The 13,534-nt window shown below is 36.5% G+C and overlaps 1 protein-coding gene across 1 annotated transcript in view; it reads right to left on the bottom strand.

Moving 5' to 3' along the window:
* Positions 1-13,534, bottom strand: part of CCDC83 (coiled-coil domain containing 83) — a 46,206-nt gene that overhangs the window by 3,884 nt on the left and 28,788 nt on the right. Inside the window, 6 exon segments of the mRNA XM_023532492.1 lie at positions 1,466-1,489; positions 1,492-1,523; positions 1,526-1,548; positions 2,798-2,919; positions 7,584-7,652; positions 10,243-10,334. Of these exon segments, the coding sequence (XP_023388260.1) occupies positions 1,466-1,489; positions 1,492-1,523; positions 1,526-1,548; positions 2,798-2,919; positions 7,584-7,652; positions 10,243-10,334 (362 nt within the window).

Raw genomic sequence — 13,534 nt, 5'->3', positions numbered from 1 at the left:
AATGGCATGTTTCAGCTACAAGCCCCATGAGTTGTGTTTGCTGTTGCAGCTCTGTGCACAAGTGTTTAATCTGCTGCCTTTTTGGATTCCCACTGAATTATCAATCAGAAAATATGATGCCTTGAAAGCTCCGTAGGGCATTTCCATTAAGTTTGCCTGAAGACAGCATGAAGCAATTGGACCCTTGTAGATATACAAACAACCCCCTATGCTTTTCATCCCAGCAAACAATCCCTGAATTGTGTGAATCCCTGGTTTACACACTGTCAGCTATTTAAAGAACACGAATAAAGTATTATTCAAAATGCTTACGTCTTCAGCAAATAATGTAACTACACACAGTGTCTGTATATCTGTAAAACCTTCTTAATACTTAGCTTAGTAAGGGTTAGTTTCACGTATAGCTCCGGTCTGTAGGTAGACAGACCAGAATGAAAATTTCCATAGAATTCTCTATTGGTTTTACCGTTTTGAATAATTAAGATTTTACTAAATGCCGTAACCTTTATAAATCTGGCTTCTCTCTTAATCATTAGTTTATTGCCACTTTTGTACCACCATAGGGCAGCAGCACTTGATATTTAACAATACAGAAAATATTTTAAAGAATGTTATTATATGAAGTCACCATCCTACTACTATTAAACAGAACTGAATTTTCAACAAAAAGGTGGAAAGGGAAGTTACTATAAAATATACAATATGTGTTATATTTCTTTGACTTGAAAGTGGGTACAGTAAAAGCTTCTGAATATATTTAAAGTTATCCTTCTGGATAGGAAGTGTAACAGATAACTGAGGGTTTACATGTTTCTCTGTTTCTTTATGCAGATCTTTCTAAAATGTCCTGAACGGTTGCCTCAAGGAGTTTATAATCTAGCAAGGAAGCATACACTAAATAAATACTCACCAGTGTGATAAACGTGAGTTACAAAGAAAAAGTTCAGGGTGCTACAGAAGCATTTACTGGGGTACATAACTGAGTTCTTAAGTTGCCCATGCTGTTTCTTTTTCCTTACACAGATTTTGATTTCATCTCTCTCAACTCTGAAACAAGACTAAACACTCATATATCTCACCAAAGAAAACTAACCCACAGAGTATTGATGAACAAGGTAGATTTCACTGAAGATTTTTGTAGGGAAGACAGAGGATTGGGTTAAATTGCATAAGACACAGCAAACAACTTAATGAAAATCCCCATTAAAAGTTTTTCATCTCCCTTCCTGTCCTTGCCAAGTTCTCTCTGGCCAATGAAAGAGTTCTCTTGTTATAATTAGCACTTCACATTCTTGTCAGATCCAAATCAGATACACCAGATGGAGCTGACCAAAGCAGGAAGTGGGGTTGGCAATTTATAGGGTAGCTCTTTTCTAAGGGTTGACCGGTTCAGAAAAGAGGAAAAGAGGACAGCGGAGAGCAGGTAGAGCAGTGGTTAGAAGCCACAACACCAGCAACAGCTGACAGAGATTAGACATGATTACAAGAGGGTGGCAGTAATAGCAGATGGCAAGGATTAGAGGTGGACAGAAGTGTGGAACTGGAGACCTTATTATAGAGAGGAGGGCTGGCAAAAGAGATTATTGCCTACTGGGGGTGGGGGGACAGTGAGACCCTCACCTCCTAAAGGGCATCGGTTCAAATCTGGAAATACAGGAGTTCACCAATCAACCAATTTATTCATCTGCTTACATCACCTACAATGGTATTTACCTCTCTAGGATAGCACACATAAATTGTGGAAAGGAGGCAGGTTGCCTCTTTCTCTATCCTGCCCCACCCAGCTTTCAGCCTGTGAGGTAATTGTACTATGCCCCAATTTCTCCAATCTTGTATCCTGACACCTATCACTTAACCCAGCAAACAAAAACTCCACATCTTACCTGCATCCACCCTTCTTAGAACACATTAGGAAGTTTGTAAGTAACATTCTTTCTTATATCTCAAATAGCATTTTTCCATGCCACCCAAGCAACATGAACTTCTTGGGCGAAAATTTTTTCCTGGCCCTTCTACCATGTTGAACTCCTCTGCTTTAATTCCTAGACTCAGACATTTCTCTCCCATCTTGCACGTTTCCTCTTTCCCTAAACATGCTACTATTTAGATTATTTCTTGTTTCTAAATACTTGTTCAAATTATGAATGCCACTTTGAATTTTTAAATTCTGTCATATTCCAGGGCTCTAATTTTCCATCAAAACTGGTATATAAAGACTTCTTCGTTAGGTAATAAAAAGAGAGAACCTAAAATACAAAGCCATGTACACATTTGCTTTTTCTTATGCAGGAATAGATGTGACTTGGAATTATAAGCTATTTTTTCTGTCTAGGAAGTATTTTGATTCTTTCATTAACTGTCAAAGGAAATGATTCTATAGTCCACAAAGTAACCGGAAGCCCAGAACACTTCCAGAAGGTACCACAGAGTTGATCACTCCTGCCTTTTTGCTAACTCTGTACCTAATATACCTTCCACTTCACTGTTACGCATTTAACTTCATGCCCATATTCCCTGCTGGCCTGGAGGCTTCTGAAGGTCAGCATTTTTGGTGTTCACGTTAAGTTTTTACTATTATGACTGCAGCGCATTGCTAGAAAAAGCAAGTCAAAGTTTGCACTGTACCAATGGTCAGTTGTAATAATCTTATACCTTCACCATGGCCATTTTATGAATTGCTTTCTTTTCAACTTTTGCAATCTGGCTGATGCATTAAAAAATTAAATCATCTTAAAAATAACTTTTTACAGATACAAATGTTTACAAAATACTTTCTAGAAATATTAAAATTTTTCACCTGGGTATTTTGAGATCCACAAGTCTACAATTGAATAGTTGATCGATGAGCACCAAATTTTCTTCTTCCAGTTCATGAATAGCTTTTTCCAATATTTCAACTTCCTTCCTATGATTTGCAATCTGTTCTCAGAAGATGAGAATGAATGGTTGGTACTTATTGATTTAGTTCTATTTAGTGTTTGATAAGAAATTCAATTCCTAAAAGTGCTTTTGCCTGAGGGGAAGATATATCCAGTATTATTTATTAGGAATTTCCTTTGTCTTTCCTCTCTAAAAAGGTCATTTGCAGAATTTGTTTGCATGGTTAAGTAGTTATTATTGAATGACAGGAGTTGTCCTTTTCTATCCTTCAAAACCATCACTGGACTTATACACGAGTTGGAGGCAAAGATAAATAAGAAAATAGTACTAATGAATTTATCAGTACGCTGTATTAATAGCTAAGTGAGGATCTATATAAGGTTAACAAGAATGTACATTTTAGGCAGAAGGAACCACATATGTAAAGGCACAATTATTTTGGTGTAGATAGATATAAAGTAGGGGTGAGGAGAAGTAGGAGAGGAACTGGGTAGTTAGGGAAGAGGCAAATAATGCTAAAGAGTCTGGTTTTTGTCTTGCAGGTGATGAATGGTCACAGACAGACACAGCAGGTTTAATTAACATTTACTGAAGAAATATGGCTAGCTCAAATATAAACAAAATTTGCTGGTTCTATTGATACAGTTCTCATCGGTCTTTAAGACTTGTATTTTGATAATTTTTGTCTAAAGAAGGCTTGATACTGGGAAGAATACATAGAAGAATGTTACTAAATAGAACCCAGCTCACCTCCCTCCCTCCCAGAACAGCATGAGCTGTACAGGTGCTGGAATAAGACCTGCTCATGGGCAAAGGTCAGAATAATAGAAGAATTAAAAGTAAGAGTGTAAAATAGAAAATGATAGGCTGGTGAGAATAACAAAGATAAACTAATGTGTTAAAGGAAAAAGTAATGTGTCTTGACAAAATATAATCAGACAAAAAAGGCACAGGGGTTTAGATTCAGTATCTCTTGTTGGGAGATACCAAGAGTGTAACCGAGATGAGTACTTAGAAAGAGATAACTAACAATTTTGATTTGTAATTGAGACTTAATTATTGTATTTTAAAATCTGGAAGCATTCAGTATATGATCATATGCATGCCTCTATCATATAAGTTATTTATTAAATTACTGAATTCTATTATGGGCAAGGTTCTGTGCTAGATGTAGAAGGATGCAAAAGTGAATTAGGCATGCCTACTCTCAAAAGGGTTTATAATCCAGTGAACAAATATGCAAATAACATATTATAAAACAATATCAGTGTCATAGAAAAGGCTCAAATATTGCTGGTGGATTGGAGTTAGAAAGAATATATTATCCACCTGCTTTAACCAATTTAGCAAAGTCATTTAAGTCCGTAATACTAAATTACAAAACTAGGGATTGGTGCTTTAGGATCTCATATGTTGAGAGATAATCAGTTTGATTACAAGCTTGAATGCCTTAAGGAAAATTTTATAGTTTTCAAATGTCAAGGGATGAGAAAGAAATTATAGTTAGAGGTTATAAACAAGAGGAATTAATAGAACATTTGGAAATGTTTGACCTAAGGGCTTGGCATGCTTGGGAGGCAGCACAAGCAGTTCTTGGTCTCTTTCCAAAGCTGAAAATGAAGGCCCTTTTGGGGAGATAAGTCCGATCTTCTAAGCTAAGGCTATCCTCTGGCATCGCCTACCGCTTTAGAGTACTAAGTAACGTTCTCATCAATGGCTATCTCCCGCCCAGCCTTTTGAAACGTTAGGAAAATGAAAACTAGTTTCTTTTTTATAGCCATATAGATACTTTTAGATTTTTGGGGTAAGAAAGTGAAAAGGAGGAAGTAGAAGACCACTTTTCCCTCCTCAATCCTGCTCTTCCCTAAACTCCCAAGAAACGTACTTAAGAAATTGAGAAAGATAATTTAGTTAAAACTTAGTAGTTAATAATTTAGTCAGAGATCTACAATCCTGAATAAGATGTATGCTCTTGAAATTTTCCCCTGCAAGAGCTAAGTTAACTTTATGCCTCCTCACACTTGAAACTCTGATTGGTAACCTCTTGGAATCCGTTTGTCTAGTTTTTCTGGCTGTCCATTTGTTAAGTTAGTCTAAGTCACTTGGAAATTTAATTTTTCTTCATTTTTACAATAAGCATGCTAAATAAAACCAGATAATGAAAATCAAGCAACAGGATGTCTCATATTCTTCCCAGGGACCTAAGCTTTTTGTTATTGTTGAGAGTTAAATGGAGAAATATTTTTAGGAGTTCCATTATTAAGTATCCCTTGTTATTCATTCTAAACCTTCCTCAAATAAATTAGCTGACACACACTGTTGTATTTCCAGGCAATTTTCAATTCTTGTGATAGTACTTATAACCAGAAATGGTTTTAATTAATTTTGTGAATATGTTTAATAATGCTAGAATGAATATTTATTGAAATAAAGAGAAATTCAATTTGTTGAATTTCCTTGAAATGATTTGTTCTTTATTACTAAGCTCTTTTTGCTCAGGATTCAATTAAACCTGACGTTTTTCTGTCTTTTATTTCCACTAAATTATGAGAAGTAAAAAATAAAACAAAACAAAATGTAATTTGTGGCTTTGGTAGCAAGGATCAAGTCACCAAAACAGCCCTTCTTATCAGTTAAATGTAAATTTTATAGCCATTTTCTCTAAACCTAGCATCTATGATACCTTATGAGTTGAGCTATTAAATTATAATCATCAGGATCATACTTTTGATTTAATAAAAATATAAGAACTAAATTCCTCCCTAATATTCTTTAACTACTGAGCTCATCTTGAGTTTTTAAATCAACATTTCTTTTTAATAATTGGGGATTACTTTTTGAAAATTATGTGGACTCCCATTTACCATGACTTTATAAAGATAATTTAAAAAGAAATTGTCAATATCATAGGAAGCATGTTAAAATTTAAATTCCTTGTTTCCTAGACTCACCAACTCTATTTGGTCAAATAGGGAGCAAGGAAAAGGGAAGAGGGGAAGGTGACAGTGACATTTTTACCTTAAGTATCTAAGTAGATGGTAGAAAAAAATGCAGGAGGAGAAAATTTAAGGAGAAATTCAATGAGTTCTGCATTAGGTATGTTGGATTTGAAATTCCTTTGGGACATACAAGAGAAAATACTTGGTGGGTAAATAAAAATATAGATCCACAGCTAAAGACACACACAATTTAGTGGTGATGATGTACGTTTGAGAATCACATTCTAATAACTTGATAACAAGAGCTGTGTGTAGTTGAAATGAATTCTCCCAAAAGATGGTGTATTTTCTTTCACAGATGGCATCTAAGCATAAGTTTGGTTGCTACTTGTCTGGATGTAAAAGAAATTTCAGAGTGCTGTAGTGAGTTTTGCACATCCTTTGTAGCATTCTTATAACATCTAAACCAAAAATTACCTGCCTGTTTCATCCAATAACATGCTTTCACATCTTCACCCAAGATCTAAGCCATGTATTTGATTCATCCCTCCAATGCATATATCTATACTCATGGACATTCTTTCATTCAGTAACTATTTAATGAGCACAGCTTATTTATTCGATTTCATGGATATATACAGGTCAAAAGGTATAGCCCGCTCTTTGCAGTGACAAGGCAGATGCATAAACTGACGATTTCAACATATTTTAGTATGAATTACAATGAAACAAGAAGACCACTGGGTGAAAGGCACTTAAAACTTCCTGGGAGAGTCGCAAAATGATTCACTAAGAAATTGATAATCGAAGTCAGTGCCAAAGAAAGAGTTGAAGTTCTTCAGGCAGATGAAGGTAAGGAGGTAAGGGCAGAGGGACTAGTATGTACAATGCCAGGAAAATAGGGCAGTATCCCATAATCAAGTAGGTCTAGAGGGGTCCTCATATGACCATATCCAGCAAGAGCAGTATTACAACTCTGGTATAAGGACACAGGTGGACAGCTGGATCCATTATTTCCTGTGCGCTCTCCAGAAGGAAGCGTGGAGAGAGCCTGAGGACCAAGCTGGTATGGGACGTAGAGATCGCAGTGGGTAGGGACATCTTGGCCACTGGCAAATGGTTATAACTGTGGGTTTGGTGTTGGCTGAAACACAATGTCCAAAAGGTCAGAGCAGCCCACTTTAGAAGTCAGCAGAGCAGAAAGTGGACTAAGCAATGCCTCCACATCGGAAAGCAGAGGGAGCAAGGATCTAAAGGAAACCCCATAAATCTGAGCCCTCTTCACTAACACTCCCCACAAGAAGGCATGTAAGTCCCACCTTCCATCTTAAAAGACAGGTCCATCTTAGAGAAGAGCAGGAGGAGAACAAACCTAAAAGACTGAACATTCATCCAAAGGAGACCATGTCATCTCAAAGAGGCAATTTATAACTACAGACAATGAGGTTAGGACAATTCTTTAGCCTTGTTTCCATCACCCAGAGAAAGTGGGGTCCTGAGGAAGACCAGATCAATTTTAGGGCATAAACAAGCTTTGTACATTTGAGTATACTTTGTAAATTGTGATGCCAAAAATGATTTCTGGTTATTATTAAAATTATTTATATTCACTGAGTAACATTTGGTAATAAGATTAAGACTCCACTTAAATTTTATTTTACCCCAGTCAGACACAGTTCCATGCTTTCCCTATGACTCCATAAATAAAAGTAATGTCCAGTTCAAAAAAAAGAGAAAAAAATCGTATTTAAAAATTTCACTCACCTCTCTTTTTAGCCAGTCATTCTCCCAGATCTCTCGATAGCTGCCCTTGTCAATGAACCTTAGAGAATTCTAAAAGAAAGTTTCTCTATTAAGGAAGAGTCGTCACATGATGATTCACAATTTTAGCAATGGTGTTGCACAATCCACTTATCTAATTGCTCATTTTAAGTTATGTTTTGTAATTACTTTGGACACATACCTAAGAACTTTTGTTTCAGTTGTTCTTTCTTTACTATCTTACTGTATTGTTTTGCTGGTGTACACTGCCTAATACAGGCAATTTAAAGAACTGGACAATGGCTGTCTATTCATTTTAGCCTTTATTGCGACTGAATCTGACTGCCATGGTAAAAATCAATCATTAAATAATCTGCTCCACATTTAGATGGCTAAGCTGCAGTGATCAAACATTCTTCAAGTTTATGGTAAAGACATAATTCAACATCTAGCAAAAGCATGAATAGATTGCATTACTACATTTTAATTTGACTCTAAGTAACTTTCAAGGCCTAAAATTTTATGATACTTTGCGCTCTCAATTCTGACACTTATGGCCTGAGAGGATAGAGAATCTGCATTTCTTCATCTCTGTCCTCCTCTCTTGCTCTGAGTCCAACTCCGAACCTGGTCTACTGACTTTCACAGCTCCTCTACCACTCTCTCCTCTCCCATGTCAGTAATGGCAATATACATATTTATAAACCTAACAGCAAATAGTTTCAGGTGGCAGGCTAGACAGTCTCCTTGCGGGGAAAAAGGCATTTTAGATGAAGAAAACAGTAAAAGCCTTACTTAGTAGGTTCATAAAATGTAAATTCATTTTTAATTACTTGGATATTTATAGTGCCACCCAAAGGAACTTTATAGTGGATGACAGATCATATTTATCTATGAGGTACTTTTGTATGGATACCATGTTACAAATTCAACAACTGAAGGGCACAACCAAAAGAAATGAAGGAAAATCTTCTCATTCATAAACATGGACAGAAATAATTTAAAAATATGTTAAGGGCAAATTTATCCAAGTCTTTAGAGTTGGTAGATTTACAGTATATATATTTTTTCTTTAAATAATGCTAACTGAACTAAGAGCAGACCTACATTTTTTAGGAACCAGGAACTTTTATACACCAGCTATAACTGATACTTCTAGTTTCCTCAAACATAGAATTTCATTTGAACAGAAGTAGGAAGTACCTCATAACTGAAGTTAATTGGCTAATGGCTTAATTCACTAACAATAGAACAGTGTTTTTCAACTTTGGTCACACATTAGAATCTCCTGGATGCTTTGAAAATCCAGAAGCCCGGGCAATATCCCAGGTCTATTACATGAGCATCTCTATGGGTGCACCCCAGGTGCCACCTGGGTTAAGCAAATTTCTCAGGTGACTCCAATAAGCTATGATCTGCTAATGATTGGCTAATGATCTGCAACAGTGGATTACAGAAGTTAAACTGTATGTTAAAATAGCCAGATAAAATGAGGAAAATTCATGTCTGTATATTTGGTTATGTGTGTATATTTGGTTATGTAGAGAGAAGAAAATGTATAGTGTAATGATTAAGAGCAATGATCTAAAGGAGACACCTTGTATTGAATCTTGATTCTGCCACTTGGTTTGGACAAGTCACGAAATTTCTCTGTGCCTCAGTCTTTTCATTAGCAAGTTTCTACCTTCTAGCATTGTTGAGAGACTTAAATGTAAAATACTAGGAACGGTATCTGATGAGTCCTCATTATATATTGAACGTGTATACTGAAAGCATATTTGATCTACCATACACTTTTAATCATCTTAACTATGGTCAGGTCACTTAATTGTTGATTTCACCATTTAGTCATAGTCAGTCTCCAAGTGGCCGAATTGCATGGGCAGACAAACCATCAGTCAGTTTTCCATATCCTCTCTGTATTTGTGTAGATCAGTAAAAATCGTTCGATAGGATAATAACAGTAAATGAACAATTGAGCTAACAGGGAAGCAAAACACAGCAGCAACTAAAATTTAGCGAAGAACTTTAGGAAAAAAACAGACATTTATGATTCTCAAGAAGAGATGTTCCAGATGAAGAGATAAACCCAGCAAGGTCTGGGTTTAGGAGATAGTCTGGGGACAGGGGAAGGAGAGTGAAAAGAATAGAGAATCAGATACTTTTTGCAAAACAAAGAGGTTAGAAAACATATAAGATTGGAAATTATATCTCAAATAGTTTTTTATAGTCCAAATGTTTAAAGCTCAGGTAATGTAAAGTATATTCTTTTAGGTTTTGGATATGTAAGAATGTACTTTTAATTTATTTTAGACAAATTACATTTCATTCTACAATGCATCTAAACTTTTATTTAATAATTTATTATAGCCATCATTATTATACTTAAAAATAACTGAGCAATAATTTACTGAGCTCTTGCTTCTTATGAGGCATTATGCTACTGAAATCATCTTATTCAATCCTCATACTATTCTTTGAAGGTAAATATTATTATTGTTCCCTTTTTATACATTAGGAAATGGAAGAACAGAAAAGTAACAAATTTAGTTTAAACTCAAACTGCCTGCCTTAAGAACCCAAGTTCTTAACCATTATAACATACCACAAGAAAAAATAGGGGGAAAATATTTGTTTTGTTTTTCAGAAAATTGAAATATACCTGTGTGGCCCATTCCTTCCTTTGGTCCAGTTGCAACAAAGTTTCTCGGATTATTCTCTTCCTAGCATCTTCCAGAGTGATTTTATATTGTTCTTTAAAAAGAAAATTAGAAGCTTTAACAAGGCTGATACTGAATAAAACTATGATGTTAGTAAATTTTATCTTCTATGATCCCCACTTCTCCTTTCTACACATCCCCCCCCCTTGAATTTTTAGAGTACATTTTTAATGAAGCATCTAGTACCTTCGATTAGAACAAGTACCCCCAAAATTTACTAACATATTAAGGAGAATTAGTGTAAGATGATGTCTCTTCCAGGAATATTTGTGTTTTCAAAGGACTGTCTCTCCGAAGGGAGAATTTCCAACGCTTTAGTATGTGTATGATTTGTACCCTTCATATGCACAACTTCTGATTCCACAGTAGAGATTTAAAGATTTGATTCTATGCTTGAGTAGCATCCTGTACATCCCACTCCATCTACCTAAATTTCCAAGAATCTTGGCATATGTTTCTTGGTATAGGAAAGGCAAAGTGAGAAGAGAGGAGAATGGTAGAGGGGCTGTGAAAATCAGTCGGCCTGGCTCTGAGTTAGGCTCAGAGCAAGAAAGCAGGATGGAGATGAAGAAGTGCGGATTCCTTATCCTCTCCAGATTTCTTCATGTCACCAATGTCAGAACTGGGAGAGCAAAGTATCATAAAATTTTAGGTCTTGAAAGGTGCTTAAAGATTATAGAGTCAACAGCCCTGTTTAAGGAAAGTGATGTGCAGTGACGTTAAGACTGCTTTACAAAGTAGAGAGAAATAAAGCTGGATAAATGAGTCCAGTTTGCTCATTGTTTATTACAGCAAGTCATCATCAAGCTTTTTTGATGTGCGCGACACTATTTAAGGCACAGGGAATGTTGCCGAATAAGAGACAACCCCTGGCAGACTATAAATACATAAACAAACAAATAAATCATATTTCAGGCAGTGATGTGTGCAATAAAGAAAAACTAAAATTCTCTGTTTTAGATAGGGCGATCAGAGAAAGTTTTTTGAGGAGTTAACATTTGAGCAAAGATTGAATAAAGTAGGGGAGACAACAGGGTGCAACAGGAGGGAATTGTACTATTTGAAACCCAAGAACAAAGTTAGTTGTGTTTTATGACATATAACAACTATGTTATATGTGCCTATCAGTCGTATTTTATTTGTAACACGTGAAGGATAATTATTTGGAAGTCAGAAAGTATTTTCCCATACAAGTGATGTTAAGAATTACAGTTGCTAGATTTCTGGCCTGGTACAGAGACCCATTTAACTTATTCTGTAACTAAATAATAGTATTGTACCAAAAGTGCTGTGGAACCTAACTGCCGTTTAGGACATTGTTTTAAAGGAAAAATTTCCTTCATAGACCAAGTCAGCTAAAGCAGAACTCTCAGGGGTCTTTGGCTAAAGGGCAGGAGATCTGTAGGTTTGGTCTTTCAATAGTCTGGAGCCAAACTAAGACTCTGGAAAGGAAACCAGGGAGCTGGGCAGGAGTTATCCAGCCCTCGTCTCTGCTTTGTGCTGGCATCACTACTTCTCCTATTAGATGGAAACTCTGAAAGCAGAATATGAAAACTTTCTTCCATATCTTTCTATTACTGCAGTCCCTGGGAAACAACAGATACTAAAAATATTTTGAAGAAAATTAAGTTTGGCAAACTTCAAGTCTTTGGTGGGCGATGATCTAAGGCTTCAGCACAAGTTAGCAGCAGCGAAAGATGGCACTGCAGCAGCAACTTTGCTGGGGAGGAGAAGAGGGAGTGAAAAGGGAGAAGAGGCGCGCTCCCCAAGTTGTGAAGTAGCCAGAAGGGGGGCTGTAGTGGCCAGTTTCTGACTTTAATGGAGCCAGAACAAGAGTGTCTGACTGAGGCAGTGGTTTATGAACAAAGAAAGTTCATGAGGTTTTGGGAACTAGTTTTACTTGACATCTGGAGAATAAGAAATTGGAAGTCTTCATTATTCCAAACTTCATATGCTCATCTCTATAACCTGTATTTTTCTTACTCATTCAGAGTAATCACTTGAATATATTAATCACTCCAATCTCATTGCTGATAGAATTTCTTCTATTCAGGACCCATTCAACTAGACTAATGCTAGGTATTATTAGAAACTTCTACCCAACAAGACACACAATCAGTCTAAAAGTTGTAGCTGATCAGAGTTTAGCTGTAATGGATTTTACATTCTGAAAGAAACCATAAAATCTGGAGCTTCATAATATTAAATATTAATTCTCTGCTGTAAGTCATAAAAAATAGATGACCAAATATGTCCTGACTAAAATTGTAGCATGCTCTCTCTCTCCAGTGCCATACTAACACTGAAAAAGTAATAATAACATCCAATTTTGTTTCAAATTCCATGTAAAAGTCTATGGACTGTTTTTCTTTTTAAAAGCAGAGTAACCAGCACAAGGGAGGATATGAAAGTCTTTTTTGTTATCGTTTACGATTCAGATGTTTCAGGTAACAATTATTAACCATTCATTTGTGAATATAGCCAAAGAAACTGGGAGTAGGTAGAAGGCTCCTTCTCATAAACTTTGTGGCATTGCAAGTGGGAGAGCGGGCGATCACGGCTTCGTGCCTTGAGACTGCTGGCTGCTCAGATGCCCAGCCTAGTATGTCACTTCTCAGAAGCTGACCACAGCACCACACTGGCCGAAGCTTGCTTTGCACTGTTCTCCTTTCTCTGTTGTTTCTGGCTCTGCTTTGGTTTCCTCCTCCACAGCTTTTTGGGAGTCTGTTGTCCACTCTTCACACACTTTTGGTGTCACATGGCTTTATCGTGCTGATCCTCTCCTGTGGGGTGGCTTCCTTTCAGCCCTTTCTGGAGAAAACTGAACAGAGGCAGGTGGGAATAATGGCCATGTAGCATTTCTTCAGGCACAGTGTGTGTTAGAGAGCCATCCCTATGTCACTGAATCACAGAGTTTGGAGGACTATTTGAAGTATATTGGTCTGGGGTCTGACACACTTGGGTTCAAATCCTGTTTCTATTACTTACTAAGTTTGTGAGTTTGATAAAGGCGTTTAACTTCTCTGGGCCTCTGTCTCCACATCTTTAAACTGGGCACAGTGATATCTAACTCAAAAGAACTTATAAGAATTAGATGAGATAAGATATAGAAAAGCAGGTGTTGGAAATGTGAGTTCTCTTGGAGATTACTGAGTGACTCTCATTTTATGGATGAAGAAGTTGACATTCAAAGAAGTAATATTACTTTTTTGTAGGTGGACTTGAACCCAAGTC

The sequence above is a fragment of the Pteropus vampyrus genome, unplaced genomic scaffold, assembly GCF_000151845.1.
Source record: "Pteropus vampyrus isolate Shadow unplaced genomic scaffold, Pvam_2.0 Scaffold84, whole genome shotgun sequence".
NCBI classification, from domain to species: domain Eukaryota; kingdom Metazoa; phylum Chordata; class Mammalia; order Chiroptera; family Pteropodidae; genus Pteropus; species Pteropus vampyrus.
The sequence above is the reverse complement of the archived record's forward strand: the minus strand, read 5'-3'. Positions and strand labels throughout refer to the sequence as shown.